General features: G+C 35.4%; 1 protein-coding gene across 2 annotated transcripts; it reads left to right on the top strand.

Annotated features, from left to right (window-relative positions):
• Nucleotides 1-151: 151 nt before the first annotated feature.
• On the top strand, nucleotides 152-14784 carry DUS4L (dihydrouridine synthase 4 like). 2 transcript variants are annotated; one of them, XM_019745330.2, is made up of 7 exons: nucleotides 152-289; nucleotides 4728-4864; nucleotides 8853-8974; nucleotides 11184-11301; nucleotides 12541-12663; nucleotides 13436-13662; nucleotides 14421-14775. In XM_019745330.2, the coding sequence occupies exons 2-7, from the start codon at nucleotides 4749-4751 to the stop codon at nucleotides 14666-14668; spliced, it is 954 nt and encodes a 317-aa protein (XP_019600889.1). In that variant the 5' UTR covers nucleotides 152-289; nucleotides 4728-4748; the 3' UTR covers nucleotides 14669-14775. The 2 variants fall into 2 exon arrangements, with proteins under 2 accessions (XP_019600889.1, XP_019600891.1); XM_019745332.2 differs by lacking the exon at nucleotides 152-289 and adding an exon at nucleotides 575-861 and having other exon boundaries at nucleotides 14421-14784.
• Nucleotides 14785-16272: the final 1488 nt, after the last annotated feature.

Below are 16272 nucleotides of genomic sequence, written 5' to 3'. Positions count from 1 at the left end.
CTCTCCGCCCAGGTGGTGACGTAAAATCCCGGCGCCGCCCGCTCCGCGCCTCCTGCGGCTCCGGGCCCACCTGGTGAATCGGCTTAATCCTGGTTGGGAGCCGCGTGGGTCCCGGAGCAAGCGGGAGCCCAGGGTCCAGCGCGCCCGGGAAGCCTACGCCGCGGAGTCGGCGCTTTCCGCCGCCTCCTTCCGCCGTCTCCCGCCGCGCCGCTGGGGCTGGTGTCGTTCCCCCGGCCTAAGAGAAAGTGGGCGCGGGCGCCGGAACGTGGCCGCAGCGCTTTTCGCTAAAGCAAGTATTTAACCTAAGAACAAGGGCCTCTCGGTAGAGGCAGGAGAGGAAAGCGGGGGTTTCTAGAAGCTTCGCGTGCGGTCCACAAGCACAGCTGGCGGGAGTTAATAGTTACCCAGCTTTCTCTGTCACACGCCTTGGTTCGCAATCCTGGGGTAAAGGCAGACGGGAAAGGTTTGGGAAGAAAGTTGCCGGGGTTGAATAGTGGTAATTCGGCAGAGTCGAGGGTCGGTGAAGAAAGAAGAGTGAACCAGGGAAAAAACAAGTGGACTCAGTCTCTGACCTCCCTCCCATGAGATCCGGACCTATTTTTCTACGTCTACTTCTCAGTTTCAGCCACGTGCTATGAGTGATGCCAAACTTTTTCATATTCCAAACTGATGGATTTTCCACATGTCAACTAACAGTATTGAAGCTGTAAAATCGAGTTCGTTTTCTGTCATCTCTGCTGTTACATCTGCATTATTCATTCACCTAGATCTCTCCCAAGATAAATACTAATAAATTAACAGGTCAATCACACGTATGCAAGAAGGTGAATTTCAGCGTTTCTTAGTAAGAAAAAGGAAACGGTAATACAACTCTTTATGTACACAGGGAGCCATTTTTTCCCCCAATTCAGAGCTACATGGTTCTCTTGATTCTACTAAGTGTATTTCAAGACGGTGCTATAATAGTACTTACCCTGTGCCAAACACTTTTCTAAGTACTTTATAAATCTAAACGAATTTAATACTTATTACAACTCAAGTGAGCAAATCTCATGCATTATGCTTTCTTGTTGTCTCAGGTTTTCCCTAATGTGCTTGATCTCAAGTATGGTGTGAACAGGATTGATGGTTTGAAATGCACCGCGCAGGAATTGCCTTGGACAATGAGCTCAGACTCAGAATAGGTTTCATTATCCGTAATACGCAAAGTTTTAAATACTTCCTGAATGTTAATAAGCATTATCTTTGATATATGGGTTGTTTTTCTTTCCTTGCCTTTTCCGTTGGAAGATTTTAGAAAAGTTGCATTATAGTCGTTTATTCGATGAAGAGTTTTGAGCCCCTACTATACGTACAGCATGCGTTTAGAAACATAAGACTCAATCCATATCTTATCCCTAAGGAGCTAATAGGTAAGGTAGAAACCCATTTGAACATACAGTTGTACCAGGTGCTTTGGAATGTATGGATTTATTTTTTTCCCCAATCTTACCTGCACAGGGAAATCACCTGGAGAGCTTTAAAAATCTGATGCCAAGATCCTAAGCCCAGAGATTCACATTTAATTTGGAATATGGTTGGGGAATCCTGATTCTTGAAAGCTCCCCTTGTCATTCTAATTTACAACTATGGTTGAGAACTAATGATGTATGCATTCAAAATTACAAGAATGAAGAAGAATGAAATTGTTCTTGCTAAAGTCACTAATGACCTACTTGCCATTGCACACTTTAGTCTTTACCTTGCTTAATTTTTCTGTGATATTTACGATGCTTATCCCCTCCCTCCTTAATAGTCTCCCCTTCCTTGATTTTTTAATATCACTCTTCAGGTTTCTTCTTCCCAGCTCCAGAGGTCATCTCAGTCTCCTTTGCATTCTTCTTTTTCTCTTTTACTTAGATGTTGGTGTTTCAAAGGATTTCTTGCAAGATAAGACATTCTTAAGTACTTTGGTTTTAGCTTTAGCTTGTCATCTAAAGGTTAAAGGCTCTATAGCTTTTTCCGGAGCACCGTACCCATATAACCAGTTATAGGCATCACCATCTGAAAATCCCATGAGCACCTCAACTTCAGTGTTCCCAAATGTGATCCCTGTCAAAGCCTATTTCTCCTGGTTCTCTATCTCATTGAGTGGAATTGCCATCCACCCAGTCTCTAAAGCCACAAGTGCACATGTATCCTAGAATTCTTCTTACATAATGTGCACTGTCATGAAGTGATTTCCCTAAATATCTTGCCAGTTTATTTTTATTTCTAAATAATTCCTAACTATGTTCTCTTATTTCTGTTCTCACTCCCAGAGTCCCAGGTATGACAGTCATTTCACATGGCCTGGTCTACTACAATGGCCCCTTTGCTGATATTTTGCCAACAGCCCTAGCCCCTCCAGTGAAGTCTTTCTAAGTCAGAAATCTGATCATATCATTTCTCTCTTAAAATTTTTCAGTTACAACTAGTATACAGGGGAGACATACAGCCTATACAAGAATGTCTGGTATGCCCATGGAAGTGTGTCGTATGCACATGTTAGCATGTTTAGAGCATCCGTAAAATAACCAGCAGAGGAGGAAAAACTGGTTAAGAAGCAAGGCCATACGTTATGAAATCCAAAAAATCTTAACGTGGTGTATAAGGCCCATTATTATCTGGCCTTCTCACTCTTTCTCGTCCAATTACAACTCAAACAACATAAACTAATGGTTTACTAAAAACATCAAGTACTTTTCAAGCTTCTATGGCTATGGCTTTATACCAGGGGTGCCAAAAGATGTATGCAAGTGGACACTAGTCAACATTGCTCAAGCAGTAGTTCGCCGTAATCATAAGTGTCTGGACGCCAAGGGTAACCACTTTGAGCATGTCTTGTAATCGCAGAAGTCAAACATGACTTGTATTCATCTTTTGTTATCAGTACATATTGAGTATTACAAGTTTAATAGTTTCCTTTCTTAAAATGTGTATACATTTTTTTGGCACCCTCTGTTTGTATTGTTCTCTGTAACTGGACACCCCTCCCATCTATGTATGTGGAGTCAGCTCAAGATTTCCTTCCTCCATTGTTGGTAACTCTCCTCACTTCTCTAGACATTTATTTCCACCAGGGTTAAATTGTGTGTGTGTGTGTGTGTGTGTGTGTGTGTGTACGCGCGCGTGCGCGCGCACATGCGTGTGTGCATGCATAATGTAAATATGCCTAACTAATAAATTTTTAAGGACATAGGAAATGTATTTCTGTATTTCCAACGTGTAGCAGGAACTTCCATTTGATGAATGAAAAAATGTTCATACCCTCAAAAACTCCCAAAGAGACAGACGTGTTATTATGTTCTATAAAAGTAATTGCAAATGCACATGATAACAGACGATTGGGTGTAATGGGTAAATAAGATCAACTCTATCTGGAGTCAGAGAAGACTGTCAGAGTCATCAAGACGGGGGATTATGAGTGTGTACATAGACTGGGGCAATGAAGATGTCTCAGGGTTTAATTAAAGGTACCAGTACCACTTGGTTGATACACTTTTTGCAAATTGGAGAAGTGGAAGAAATGCCAGATTTCTGACTTGAGTGAGTATGGGTTGATGGTGATGGCATAACCAGGATATGAAATGCAAGAGAATAGAAACAGGTTTGCCTCATAAAAAAACTACCTTTTTGCTCTGTATGTATGTGGCTTATATTGTTCTAATGAATTTTTATTAAAAATACGATGCTAATGCCTGTCTAAATTTTTAAGTCAGACTAATTGAACAGTGATTAGTAAAACTAGTTTATCTTATTCCAACTCTACATTCTGTCTAAGGAAGCTGAAATTTTTGGTTTATATTTAGGTGTAGTACTTTCAAGATTAACCACATAAAAAACGTCACGTTGAGCAATTCAGCCTTTCTAAAGTTGGCCAATATCTGTTTTTAAGGCCAAAAATTGGGATATGGAAAGCAGCTAACGCTATGAAATAGGATTTTAAGTATAGCAACTATGAACTACCTAGTTTAATCACCTGAACCTCTTTGGGTATAAAAGTGATTTATCATGCAATTGTATAATTATAATTGAAATTTTCACTAGATAATACTTCATTTAAATTTTTGAAAATAATAGAAATTTTTTTGCCTTTTGATTCAGGTACGAAAAATAGGATTTGAGAATAAGAATAAACATTAAGCATACCAGTATATCTTTTGAAATGCTAACAACTACTTAAAGTTGTTCAATTAATGCCATTTAACTTTCCTAAATAAAACAAGGTATTTCAAAGTGCCAGACGTACACATTATGATATATGATGTGAGTCCAATCGAACTTTCTGGTTTATCATTGCCAAACAAAGTAACATGGAAAAATTTTAAAGTAACTTGAAAAATCATGACATGGTATACTATGAAAAAACCTTGTAGTTTTCCATATCTTGAGCATTTATTAATTTGAGCAGAAAATGTTACTATAATGAGTTAAGTATAGAATTTGAAACTGTTAGTGTTTGACATGAACAAGCATAATTTGTACAGAACATAAACATCATTTCCCAGTATGCTAAAAACTATCAGTGACATATAAATAGAGGCAGATTCTGTTGTGTCCTGTTTGATGCTGTGAAAAGAAGCTAAAAAGATTCCTAAGTCCACAAGTCTGATGAAAAATATATGTTCTTGGCAATTGAAATGGTTGGAATAGTGGGTCTTCATCTAATAAAAGTAACTTTTCTCTATGCAAACTGTCTTTTTCAGATTTGAAAGAAATCTGTATTCATGAAGAAGGAATGCATACAAACCACAATAGGTCAAGAAAGGAAAAAAGATCCAATAGAAATGTTTCATTCTGGGAAGCTGATTAAAGTCTGTGCCCCAATGGTTCGATATTCAAAGTAAGTGTTGTTAAATGGTTAATATGATTTCCTTTTAATGCTCTTGACTTTTTAAAAAGTAAGTCCACCTCATCATGTGGGATCTTCAAACACTTAGCTTGGCGATTGTGTTTGGCTTGAGTTCTGGTGTTACTACTTGCCTGGTATGTGGCCCTGAGTAAACAATCTCTCCAAGTTTTACTTTTTGTATCTATAAAAAGAGTAGTGCTTATAAAGAGCTAATGGATATTAAATAAATACAAGCATTCATGCACAGGTTTTTGTGTGACTGTAAGTCTTCATTTGTCGAAGACAAACCCCAGGACTGCAATTGCTGGGTTATTTGGTAGTTATATATTGAGTTTTTAAGAAACTGCCAAATTTTTCCAGAGTGGCTGTACTGATTTATGCTCCTACCAACGGCGTATGAGGGATCTGGTTTCTCCTCACCAATTTTTCACAATGTCATTGTTTTTTGTTTTTTTTTAAGCCATTCTGATGGCTTTATAGTAATATCTCATTGTTGTTTTGATTTCCATTTCTTTTATGGCTGGTGATACTGAACATCTTTTCATGTGCTTATTTGCCATCTGCATATTGTTGAAAAATGTTTCCTTTTGTCTTTTGCTAATGTTCTAAATGGATTATTTGTTTTGTACCATTGAGTTGATTTTTAAATTTTTTCAATTGTGGTAAAATACACACAACCTAAAACTTGTTATTTTTAACATTTTAAGTGTATAGTTCAGTTGTGTTAAATACATTCACTTTGTTTTACATCCAATCTCTTTTCATCTTGCAAAACTGAAACTATACCCATTAAACAAAAACTCCTCATCCCTGTTTCCCCCAGCACATGGGAACCCCCATTCTACTTTCTCTATGAATTTGACTAGTCTGAATACCTAATATTATTAAGTAGAATCATACAGTATTTGTCTTTTTGGAACTGGTTTATTTCACTTAGTATAATGTCCTCAATGTTCATGTTGTATTATATATCAGCATTTTATTTTTAAGGCTGAATAATATTGTATGTATATACCACATTTTGTTTATCAGTTGATGAACACTTGGGTTGCTTCCATCTTTTGGCTATTGCAAGTAATGCTGCTATGAACATGGATATATAAATATCTTTTTGAGTCCCTACTTTTGGGTATATACCCAGAAGTGGAATTACTGGATCATATGGCAATTAAATTTTTTTTTTTTGAGGAACCTCCATGTAGTTTTTCAGAGCAGCTACACCATTTTACATTCCCAGCGGTGCACAAGAGTTCTGAATTCTCAACAGCCCCACTAACACTTGATTTTGTGTTTTATTTTTTATTATAGCCATCCTAATGAATGTGAAGTGGTATCTCACTGTGGTTTTGACTTGTATTTCCCTAGTGATGTTGAGCGTGTTTTCATATGCTTATTGGCTATCTGTATATATTTGCTATTGAGTTTTGACCATTATCTTTTTTTTTCTTTTTAATGAGGGCACAGCTCACAGTGGCCCATACGGGGTCCAACCGACAACCTTGGTGCTACTAGCACCATGCTCTAACCAACTGAGCTAACTGGCCACCCTTAGTTTTGAGAATTCTCTATATATTCTAGATCCTACTCTTTTCTCAGTTTTGTGGTTTTCGAATATTTTCTCCCCGTATGTAGCTGATCTTTCCAACCTCTTAACGAACAGTCTTTCACAAAGCAAAAGATTTTTATTTAATGATGAAGTCTAATTTATCAGTTTTTTCTTTTGTAAATTGTGCTTTTGGTGTCAAAGGTAAGAAATCTTTGTGTAGCACTAGATTATAAAGATTTTTCTCCTATTTTTTTCTTTTAAAGTCTTATAATTTTATGCTTTACATTTAAATTGATCAATTTTGAGTTAATTTTTGTATGAGTGTAAGGCTTAGGTTGAGGTTCATTTTTTTTTTTTTGCCTGTGGATGTCTAATTACTTCAGCACCATTTGTTGAAAAGGCTGTCTTTCCACTATTGAATTAGTTTGCATCTTTGTCAAAAATCAGTTGGGCATGTTTGCATGGCTCTTTATCTGGATTCTCTGTTCTGGTCCATTGATCTCTGTGTCTATCCCTCCACCAACACCGTACAGTCTTGATTACTATAGCTAGCTTGTAATAAATCTTGAAATCAAATAGACTGAGTTCTCCCACTTTTTCAAAATTGTTTTAGCTATTCTAGTTCATTTGCTGTTCCAAATAAATTGTAGTATGGTCATGACTATATCTGCAAAATATCTTGCTGGAATTTTCATAAGAATTGTATTAAATATGCATATCAACTTGAAGATAATTGAATTCCTTACTATGCTGAGTCACCTCACTCATGAATACAGTGTCTCTCCATTTATTTAGATCTTGTTTGATTTATCAGTGTTGTGTAGTTTTTAGCATACAAGTTCTATGTGTGTTTTGTAAGACTTAAACCCAATTATGTCTCTTTTATTTGAGTGATTGTAACTAGTATTATACTTTTAATTTTAGTGACCATGTGTTTATTGCTGGTATATAGAAATAAAATTGATTTTTGTATGTTGATCTTGTATCCTGTGAACTTGTTGGACTCATTGGTTGGGGGGGTTGGTAAATTCTTTGGGATTATCTATGTAAAAAATCATGTCATCTGCAAATAGAGACAGATTTTATTTTTTCCTTTCCATCGTATGCCTTTTGGTTCTTTTGCATGCCTTATTACACTGACTAGAAGTTCCAGCACTATGTTGAATAAAATGATGATAGCTGACACCTTTGCCTTGTTCTTGATCTAGGGGGAAAGTGATCTTTCACTTTAAGTATAATGTTAGTTGTAGGATTTTTTTGTGGATGCTCTTTAGCAAGTTGAGAAAGTTCCCTCTATTCCTATTTTGCTGAGAGTTCTTTTTATCATGTATGAGTATTGTTTTGTGAAATACTTTTTCTTGATACCATGTTTCTCCAAAAATAAGACCTAGCCGGACAATCAACTCTAATGCGTCTTTTGGAGCAAAAATTAATATAAGACCTGGTCTTGCTTTAATGTAACATAAGACCGGGTCTTATCTAACATAATACCAGGTCTTATATTAACTTTTGCTCCAAAAGATGCATTAGAGCTGATCGTCCAGCTAGGTCTTATTTTCGGGGAAACACGATATTTATCTTGATTTTTTTTCTTTAGCCTAGTAACATGGTAGATTACATTGATTCTGAATATTGACTTTCTCTTTTAACTGGATTTTTTTCTGTCACCACTACAGCAAGGGAAGGATGAGAAGGCGCCACCTCATTACTTCTAGCCTGTAGAGGTAGAAGTCCAAGTTCCCCACTGGGTCTCCTTTGACACTCTGAGAGCAGGGGGCTCCTCATTACTGCTCAGCAGGGGTGACGGTTCCAGCTCCCCATGATGGGGTGGGCTGGTAATTGCTAGGCAATCTGGCTCTTCACTAAGCATGCACTGATACTACTGGGAGGGCGGGGAGGGGGGGGGAGTGCCTCTAGGCTCCCCACTCAGTCTTTGCTTGTGGAGGTGGAGCCATAGTTTTTTCTCTGGTGTTTGTCTGAAATAGAGCCATTGTTATCTTTAAAATTTTGTCTTACTAGGCTTTCCATTTCTTGGTCCTTTAGTTAGGAAGAGCAGACTTTTGTTGAGGCTGCTTTTGTCTGTACCTGTTGGTATTTCCAGATTGTCAGCTTCTTTAGTTCCAAGTCTGGGATATTTGAGGCAAAAAGAAAACCCAAGGAACTCATCATTGTCATTCTTCAGGTCCTGAGGTCACTAGCCTGTCTGCTCTTTTCTCTCTACCTTTCAGAGTTTTCTTATGTTTGTTTTACATATAATATCCAGGGTTTTTAGTTACACTAAGCTGGTGGAATAGGGAAAAGTACATCTTCTCCATTTTCCCATAGGCAGAACTTTCCTCTAATAAATATTTCATATTTAACTAAATTAAAGTTGGAAGTACATATGATTGTGGTGATTTCTAAATGCCTGATTCAAGTTTTATATGCTTACAGGTTGGCTTTTAGAACATTAGTAAGAAAATACAGTTGCGATCTGTGCTATACACCAATGATAGTTGCTGCTGATTTTGTCAGATCTATAAAAGCCAGAGACAGTGAATTTACCACAAACCAAGGTATGTGAAACCCAGAGTTTGGTGACTTTGTAAAACTTAAAAACAAACTAACAAAACTCACTACCTTGTCTAATGAGACAATTCAGAGATTTTATTTTAAAATCTTTTTGTTTCATGTTTTTAATAAGTCTTTGTACATATGTTTTTACTCAGTGCCTTGTAAACTATGGATGATATACAAAGTATAAGGTCAGCCTTCCTTAGGGCCCCCCATTCTGTCACTCAGACTAGTAGATGAGATTCCTATCTTACTGCCCCCAGTTTTGTCCCATTCCAGGCTATCCTCTAAAGAGCCCAAAGTGATCTTTCTAAAATGTAAGTTTCGTCACATCTCTTAGACCTCTCATTGCCTGAAGCAGTGGTTCCCAAAGTGTGATTCCCCAGGCCAGTAGCATCAGCAGCATCTGGGAACTTGCTAGAAATGGAAAGTCCCAGGCTCCACTCCATCAGAAACTCTTGGTCTGTGGTCCAGCAATCTGTGTTTCAAAAAGCCCTCCAGATGATTCTGAGCTTGCTTTAAGATTGAGAACCACTGGCCAAAATAGTAAAATTCTAGCACCTGTGCATAATATATAACAGTCTTCGTGATCTAGCCTCTGAATCCATCTTCTGCAGCTTTATCTTCCATTAGATTTCTCCACAACCCCCTGACTTTATTCTTCACAAATACGAAGTTACTTTCAGTCCCTGCAAATGCCCTATTCTCTCACACTTCTCTGCCTAGAATATCCTCTCAGCCACGTCTGTCCCCTATGTCCCTACCTCTGGCAAATGACAGTTTATGCCTCTTAATCCAGCTCTCACACTTTGTGGCCTAATCACTCTCCAGTCATGTCCTTTCTGAGAAGCATAGACTTTCTGTTGTACTTAATCCTACTGTGTTATAATTTCCTCTATGTACCTGCCTCTCCCCCTCGACTGTGGGCTCCTTGAGGGCTGGAACTATTTCTTACTGATTTGTGTCCTCAGTTTCTAGCTCAGTGTTCAAAATACATTAGACCAATAAATGATTGTTAAATTGACATTCTACAACTCTCTTGAGTTACAAAAGGGAAAGCACCCTACATCATCAGGAAAAAGCAAATTTTCCTATCGTGTACTACTATAAATTAGTAGATTTCCATAGAAATTCTGAATCAGTGAAACTAGGATAATACCCAGAAATCTGCACTTAGGCAAACACCCAGTAAATCTCATATAGGTAGTTCTGAAAAAATAAAAAACCTTTAGAAAAATTAAAATACATCTATCCAGAGTTTATAACACTAACCCAAAGATGAAAAAAATATGTCCTTTAAAACCTAGGGAAGCTCTGATACATTTGGCTATATAAAAATTTAAACTTTTATATGTAAGGAAAGAGCACAAATATACTCAAAGGCAAACCAAAACTAGGAAAAAATAAAATGTTTTTGATATTTATGATAGTTAATTTCATTGTTTTGTAAAAAATTAAATAAGAAAAAAAGGAACAAGTAAATGAAAAATTGTGCATAGAAAATGCAAAGAATTTGGGGAAGGAGCTCACAAGTAAAAATATACACCGTTGGATATACAACTTAGGACAAGTTGTGAGAAAACAAGAACTTCCATCCATATTGGTATGTATCTATATTGGTAAACGCTTTTGAAATAAATTTTTGTAATACCTATTAAAATGTTTGATTCCTATCCAGCAGTTATACTCCTAGGATTTTACCTGACAAATATACTCACAAAAGTAGTCTGTAAGAGTGTCCTCATCATATTATTTGCAAGAGTCACAAATTAAAAACAATCCAGAAGTATGCGATGTGTTCCATCCATACAGTGGATATGCCACTAAAAAAATAAAATAGGTCTGAGTACAGCACTCATGTACATCAGGTAAAAAAAGAAAAAAAGCAGTACGCACAGCAATAAACAGAATGTTTGTGTAAATTTTACAGGTATACATAAAATTGTCCTGGAGTACAATAAACTAATTCTCACCTTTGTAAAAGGGGTCTGTGAAAAGTGTTGTACTTTTCATTTTATCAGATTTTATACTGTTTGAATTTGTACTAAATGTAAGTTCCTTTTAATTTAAAAATGCATTGATGCTGTCTTGTTTGAACAGATGCTTCTTAGGCTAAAAATAGTTGTTATTTTATCCTGTACAAACATTAGAGTTTGGTATTGTGTGTGTGTGTTTCTGTGAATTTTAATGTTGAGCTATTCGTTTTATCAGGTGATTGCCCATTGATTGTTCAGTTTGCTGCTAATGATGCAAGACTTTTATCTGACGCTGCCCGTATAGTCTGTCCTTATGCGAATGGAATAGACATTAACTGTGGTTGCCCTCAGAGGTAAAGCTCACAGAACTTGAAAGAATTTTCAAAAATATTAGAAAAAAACTATGTGAACATTACCAAGAATTAAAAAGTAAGGAAAATAGAGTTAAAGCACTTGGACTCTAATAAGAAGCAAGAAAAAATAAGGAAAGATTATGTAGGAACATACATGCAAAGGTATTTTCTGATGGCTAAAAGAGTGTATAGACCCTTGACAAGTGTTTTGTCTCACCTCACCTCTAGAATTCTTTAATGTGTGGCTCTGCCTTGAACTTCATCCATAGGTAGTTATGTGAGACGCTAATGTTTATAGCAATCCCTAAACTGTGTTTTTACTGCCACATCAGACATACTTGCTCTAGAAACTATGATTCTGTGATTTGGGAGATCACTTATTTTCTCCTAATTGATTTTCTTTATAAGAACTCCTTCTTATAATTACCTTTTTTTTTTCTATATCACAGTTTGGTTGATTCTAAATAATGGGGTGCTGATAGGCTGTACTTGATATGACAATAATATCCTTACCTTTCTGGCACTGTACTATATTATCTGACTGTAATTCAAAATGTGTCCAAAGAATAAAATCTTTTTTTTTTTATTAAATTTATTGGGGTGACAATTGTTAGTAAAATTACATAGATTTCAGGTGTACAATTCTGTATTACATCATCTATAAATCCCATTGTGTGTTCATCACCCAGAGTCAGTTCTCCTTCCATCACCATATATTCGATCCCCCTTACCCTCATCTCCCACCCCCCACCCTCTGGCAACCACCAAACTAAAATCATTTTAAGTACAGGATAATCCACGTCAGATTAGACATTTTGTATACTCATTAGGAGAGTTAAAAGCTGTTTAGTCGTGTTGGAATGCTATAAGCCAAAATGATCTCTCTAGTAAGACTAATAAAACCTCTTGTTATGTACAATAAACTTCAAACTTGGAATTCAAAAAATCTGAAATAATTGCAATTAGTTACAAATACTTAAATCTGTTTTGGTTGAATGAATTTTAATTTAATTGTCTTATTTGCCAATGAAAACCATTTACCCTAAGTACTTTTAGATCTGGAAACCTGTTTTCCTAATCTCAAATTGATCCACTTAGAAATGTTGGGTCTATCAATGATAAACATCTGAGTCCATTCCAGATCACTAGATAAATAGATAAGTATACTTACAGTGCTTTTAGAAATGTATCTTCTCTTTCAGCTATTTACAATTTGTTTGTTGTTTTTGCTTTATAAAGATGGGCAATGGCAGAAGGTTATGGAGCTTGCTTAATAAACAAGCCAGAGGTTGTTCAAGATATGGTGAAACAAGTAAGAAATCAAGTGGAAAATCCCAGATTTTCAGTATCTATTAAAATAAGGTAAAAACAATATTTGAATCTATTAGCAAGATAGTTCTTTACTTAAGAAATAAGAGAATATTCCTTTTGTCTGGGGCTGTGGGTCTATCAATAAATTTGTAGCTGGTGTATGGAAATGTTGAAACAAGACATTTAATAAATGAACATATACCACAATTTTTATTCATAATCCAGAACAACTTCCTCTTTGTAGTTTTTAATAGAAATTAAAACATCCCTTTATTATTAAAAACTTTCCCCCAAAAGAAATCGTCAACTTTTTCCATGAAACTAAGAAATTAATACCAAGAAACATTCATGGTACCAAGAGTGGAAAATAAGAATGGTATTTGCACTAAAATTTCACAATGAAAAGAAAATAAACCAGGAATCGTTTTTTTTGGTGGCAGAATAAAAACGTGTTTCAAGATAAAGTATTTTCATATTTTCCCACTTGGGGTTGGTATATGTGCAGCAAATACTAGGAAAGCATTTTTAAGTCATGTGTGACAGTACTTGGATGACTTTGTCAGTCAGTTAGGTAAGATGAAAGGCTTTAGGTGAGATAAAACTTGTGATGCTATTGTTGCCAATAGTGAAATATCTAAATTTGGAATCATAAACGGAAACTGATCCCTGAGCAAAACCTTACTGATAGTGGCATGTAATGATAATGTGATATAGCAAAACTAAATATATAATGTTTTATATGAAATAGTATTTTATTTAGTTGATTAATTTTATCATTGATTTATGTGCTGTAAAAAAGATGGATATGATTTTGAAATTATAGGATCCATGATGATCTTACAAGAACTGTAGATCTTTGTCGAAAGGCGGAAGCCACGGGCGTTTCCTGGATTACAGTCCATGGAAGAACTGTTGAAGAAAGACATCAGCCTGTTCACTCTGAGGCCATTAAAATAATTAAGGAAAATATGTCTATACCTGTTATTGCTAATGGAGACATCAGAAGCTTAAAAGAAGCAGAAAATGTGTGGCATATTACTGGGACAGATGGTAAGAAATAAGTACTTGAGTTTTATCTTTTAACTAGCAAAAAAAGTGGTAGGAGAATAACATTAATGTCATTTTCATTACTTTTCTTTAAATTTATAGCCATATTTTCCTGTTGTACTGATTTAAACTAAGCAGTTTATTAAAATGATGTTAACTCTTCTACTTAGAAATAATAGATTATCTTAAATGGGGTAAATTAAGTCAGTTACTTTTCTGCCACCATCATATCCAGTGAATGACCAGTTAAGAATCTTCCAGATAACCTATTAATAAAGGGAATGCCTAGACTAGAATTGAGAGTTGGTGAACACAAGCGTAGTCATAGGAACCAAGAGAACTTTCATTATCCCCTGAAATTACTGGCATACTAAGCCCTGTGATAGCTATTGCTAGATGGAAGAATGCAGATAAACTTTAAGCAAGTCCAATTTATGGTATCCTGGGTTTACCCTAAAAAGAAAGCCTAAAGACTAATTATTTAATGTAGAAGTATTAATAAAATAAAGAATACTTTATAAAATAAGGAATACTTAATAAAATAAAAAATACTTAACAAAATAAAGTACATTTAAACTTTCTTGGTTTACAAAAAGAAGTATTAAATTGTTTTATAATTGAGTTAAACAGACTAATATAAAGGCATTGTGAAACCTTGTGATGATACTTTATTTTTTAATATTCTCATTTTGTTTCATTGAGTTTAACCTAATAACTGAGTTCTTAAAGTGTGGACAAATGTGATATGCTTTAATTTGTAGGTGTGATGGTTGCAAGAGGACTCTTAGCAAACCCAGCCATGTTTGCTGGATATGAGGAAACCCCACTGAAATGCCTCTGGGACTGGGTTGACATTGCTCTTGAACTTGGAACTCCTTATACATGTTTCCATCAACATTTAATGTACATGATGGAAAAGATAACTTCAAAGCAAGAAAAAAAAGTATTTAACGCTTTGTCAAGCACATCAGCAGTCTTAGATTACCTTACAGACCATTATGGGATTTGACTGGACTTCCTAAGTTATTTTAATATGTATTTCAAAGAAATTGTGTTTTTAACATTTTTAAATAAAACTTTTTATTTTACTACTAAAAGTATGACTCATAGTATCTGTAAGTTAACACGAAGTACGTTTTTAATGAAAATAAGTGCAGAGAAGTGACAACAAATGCAAACCTCTGTGAAAAGGAACAAAAAATTCTGTATAGAATTGCACTCAGGGCTTAGATTAAAAGTTCAGATTGGAAAATCAAACTGATACTTCCTAATTGATGAATTACATACCTCAAGGTTTTTGTTTTAAATTGTATGTAGCTGAATTTAATTAGATGTGATGTTTTCTATAATTTAAAACTAAGTTTCTATGAAATTCTTTAAATGACATTAAATTTGTTACATTTCGAGCCTTCTAGATCCTTAGAAAATTGAGAGCTTGGTAAATATAACTTCCTAAAATGATAAAATTAATTTCACTCCTCCACATTTTAAGTATAAAAAATTGGTAGGTAATCTGAAGATGATTTTGTATGAAGTATTATTTCATGGAGAATACTAACCAGGTTTTATTTTTAATTTAAAAACCTAATTTTCATACCCTGTTTTTGTGAAAATGTTATTTTTATGCCTCCCAGCAGCTGAAAATAATTTTAACTTTAAAATTCCATGTTTTGGGAATGTTACTAACAGAATTTTGTTATTGGTGAAGTGCCACTACAAGAACTTCTCAAGTTAAAATAAAACAGTTCCATAATTAAGATATTGGTCTATGTTACCAACATGAAAACTGTTATAAAAGGAAACAATTATCTAAAACTGCTTAATTCAAGAGTTTGGGAATGTTAAATGAATCAATTTTAACATAAGTACCATGTTGCCGTATTTTTTCCTTAGGCATATTCTCTGCTTTCATTTTTCAGTTAATGTATTTTTAAAGATAACTGGCTTTATCATTTGATATTACTAGTATACAAGCAAATAGGGAGCCATCAGCAAAACTTAGTCATCTTTATGTTTATAAGTTAACTCTGAGGTGAACTACGAGGTCTGACAATTAAGTTCACAAACTCATCCTAGAAAAAGTGCTACATACGTCATTGCTGAATATCACTACAGTCACCTTGGAAGTACTCCCCTTGGGAAGCTATGCACTGATACCAGCATCTAGTCCACCCTTCAAAGCAATTTTGGAACTCTTTCTGGAATGGCCAGCAGAGCTGTTACATTGTCATGAAAATGTCTTCCTTTCCATATTTCCTTTATCTTCAGGTAAAGAAAGAAGTCACTAGAGGCCAGATCAGGTGAGTAGGGAGGGTGTTCCAATACAGTTGTTTACTGGCTAAAAACTCCTTTACAGTGTCGTGTGAGCCGGTGCATTGTTGTGATGCAAGAGCCATGAATTGTTGGCGAAAAATTCAGATCGTTTTTGTCTAACTTTTTCATGCAGCCTTTTCAGCACTTCCAAATACTTAGTAAACTTGGTTAACTGTCCAGTTGGTACAAATTCATAATGAATAATCCCTCTAATATCAAAAAAGGTTAGCAACATTGTTTTGACTCTTGATTTGTACTGACAGAACTTTTTTGGTCATGGAGAATTAACTGACTTCCATT

Source organism: Rhinolophus sinicus, linkage group LG09 (assembly GCF_036562045.2).
Source record: "Rhinolophus sinicus isolate RSC01 linkage group LG09, ASM3656204v1, whole genome shotgun sequence".
Lineage (NCBI taxonomy): Eukaryota > Metazoa > Chordata > Mammalia > Chiroptera > Rhinolophidae > Rhinolophus > Rhinolophus sinicus.
Note: the sequence above shows the minus strand (reverse complement) of the source record. Positions and strands in the feature narration are given on the sequence as shown.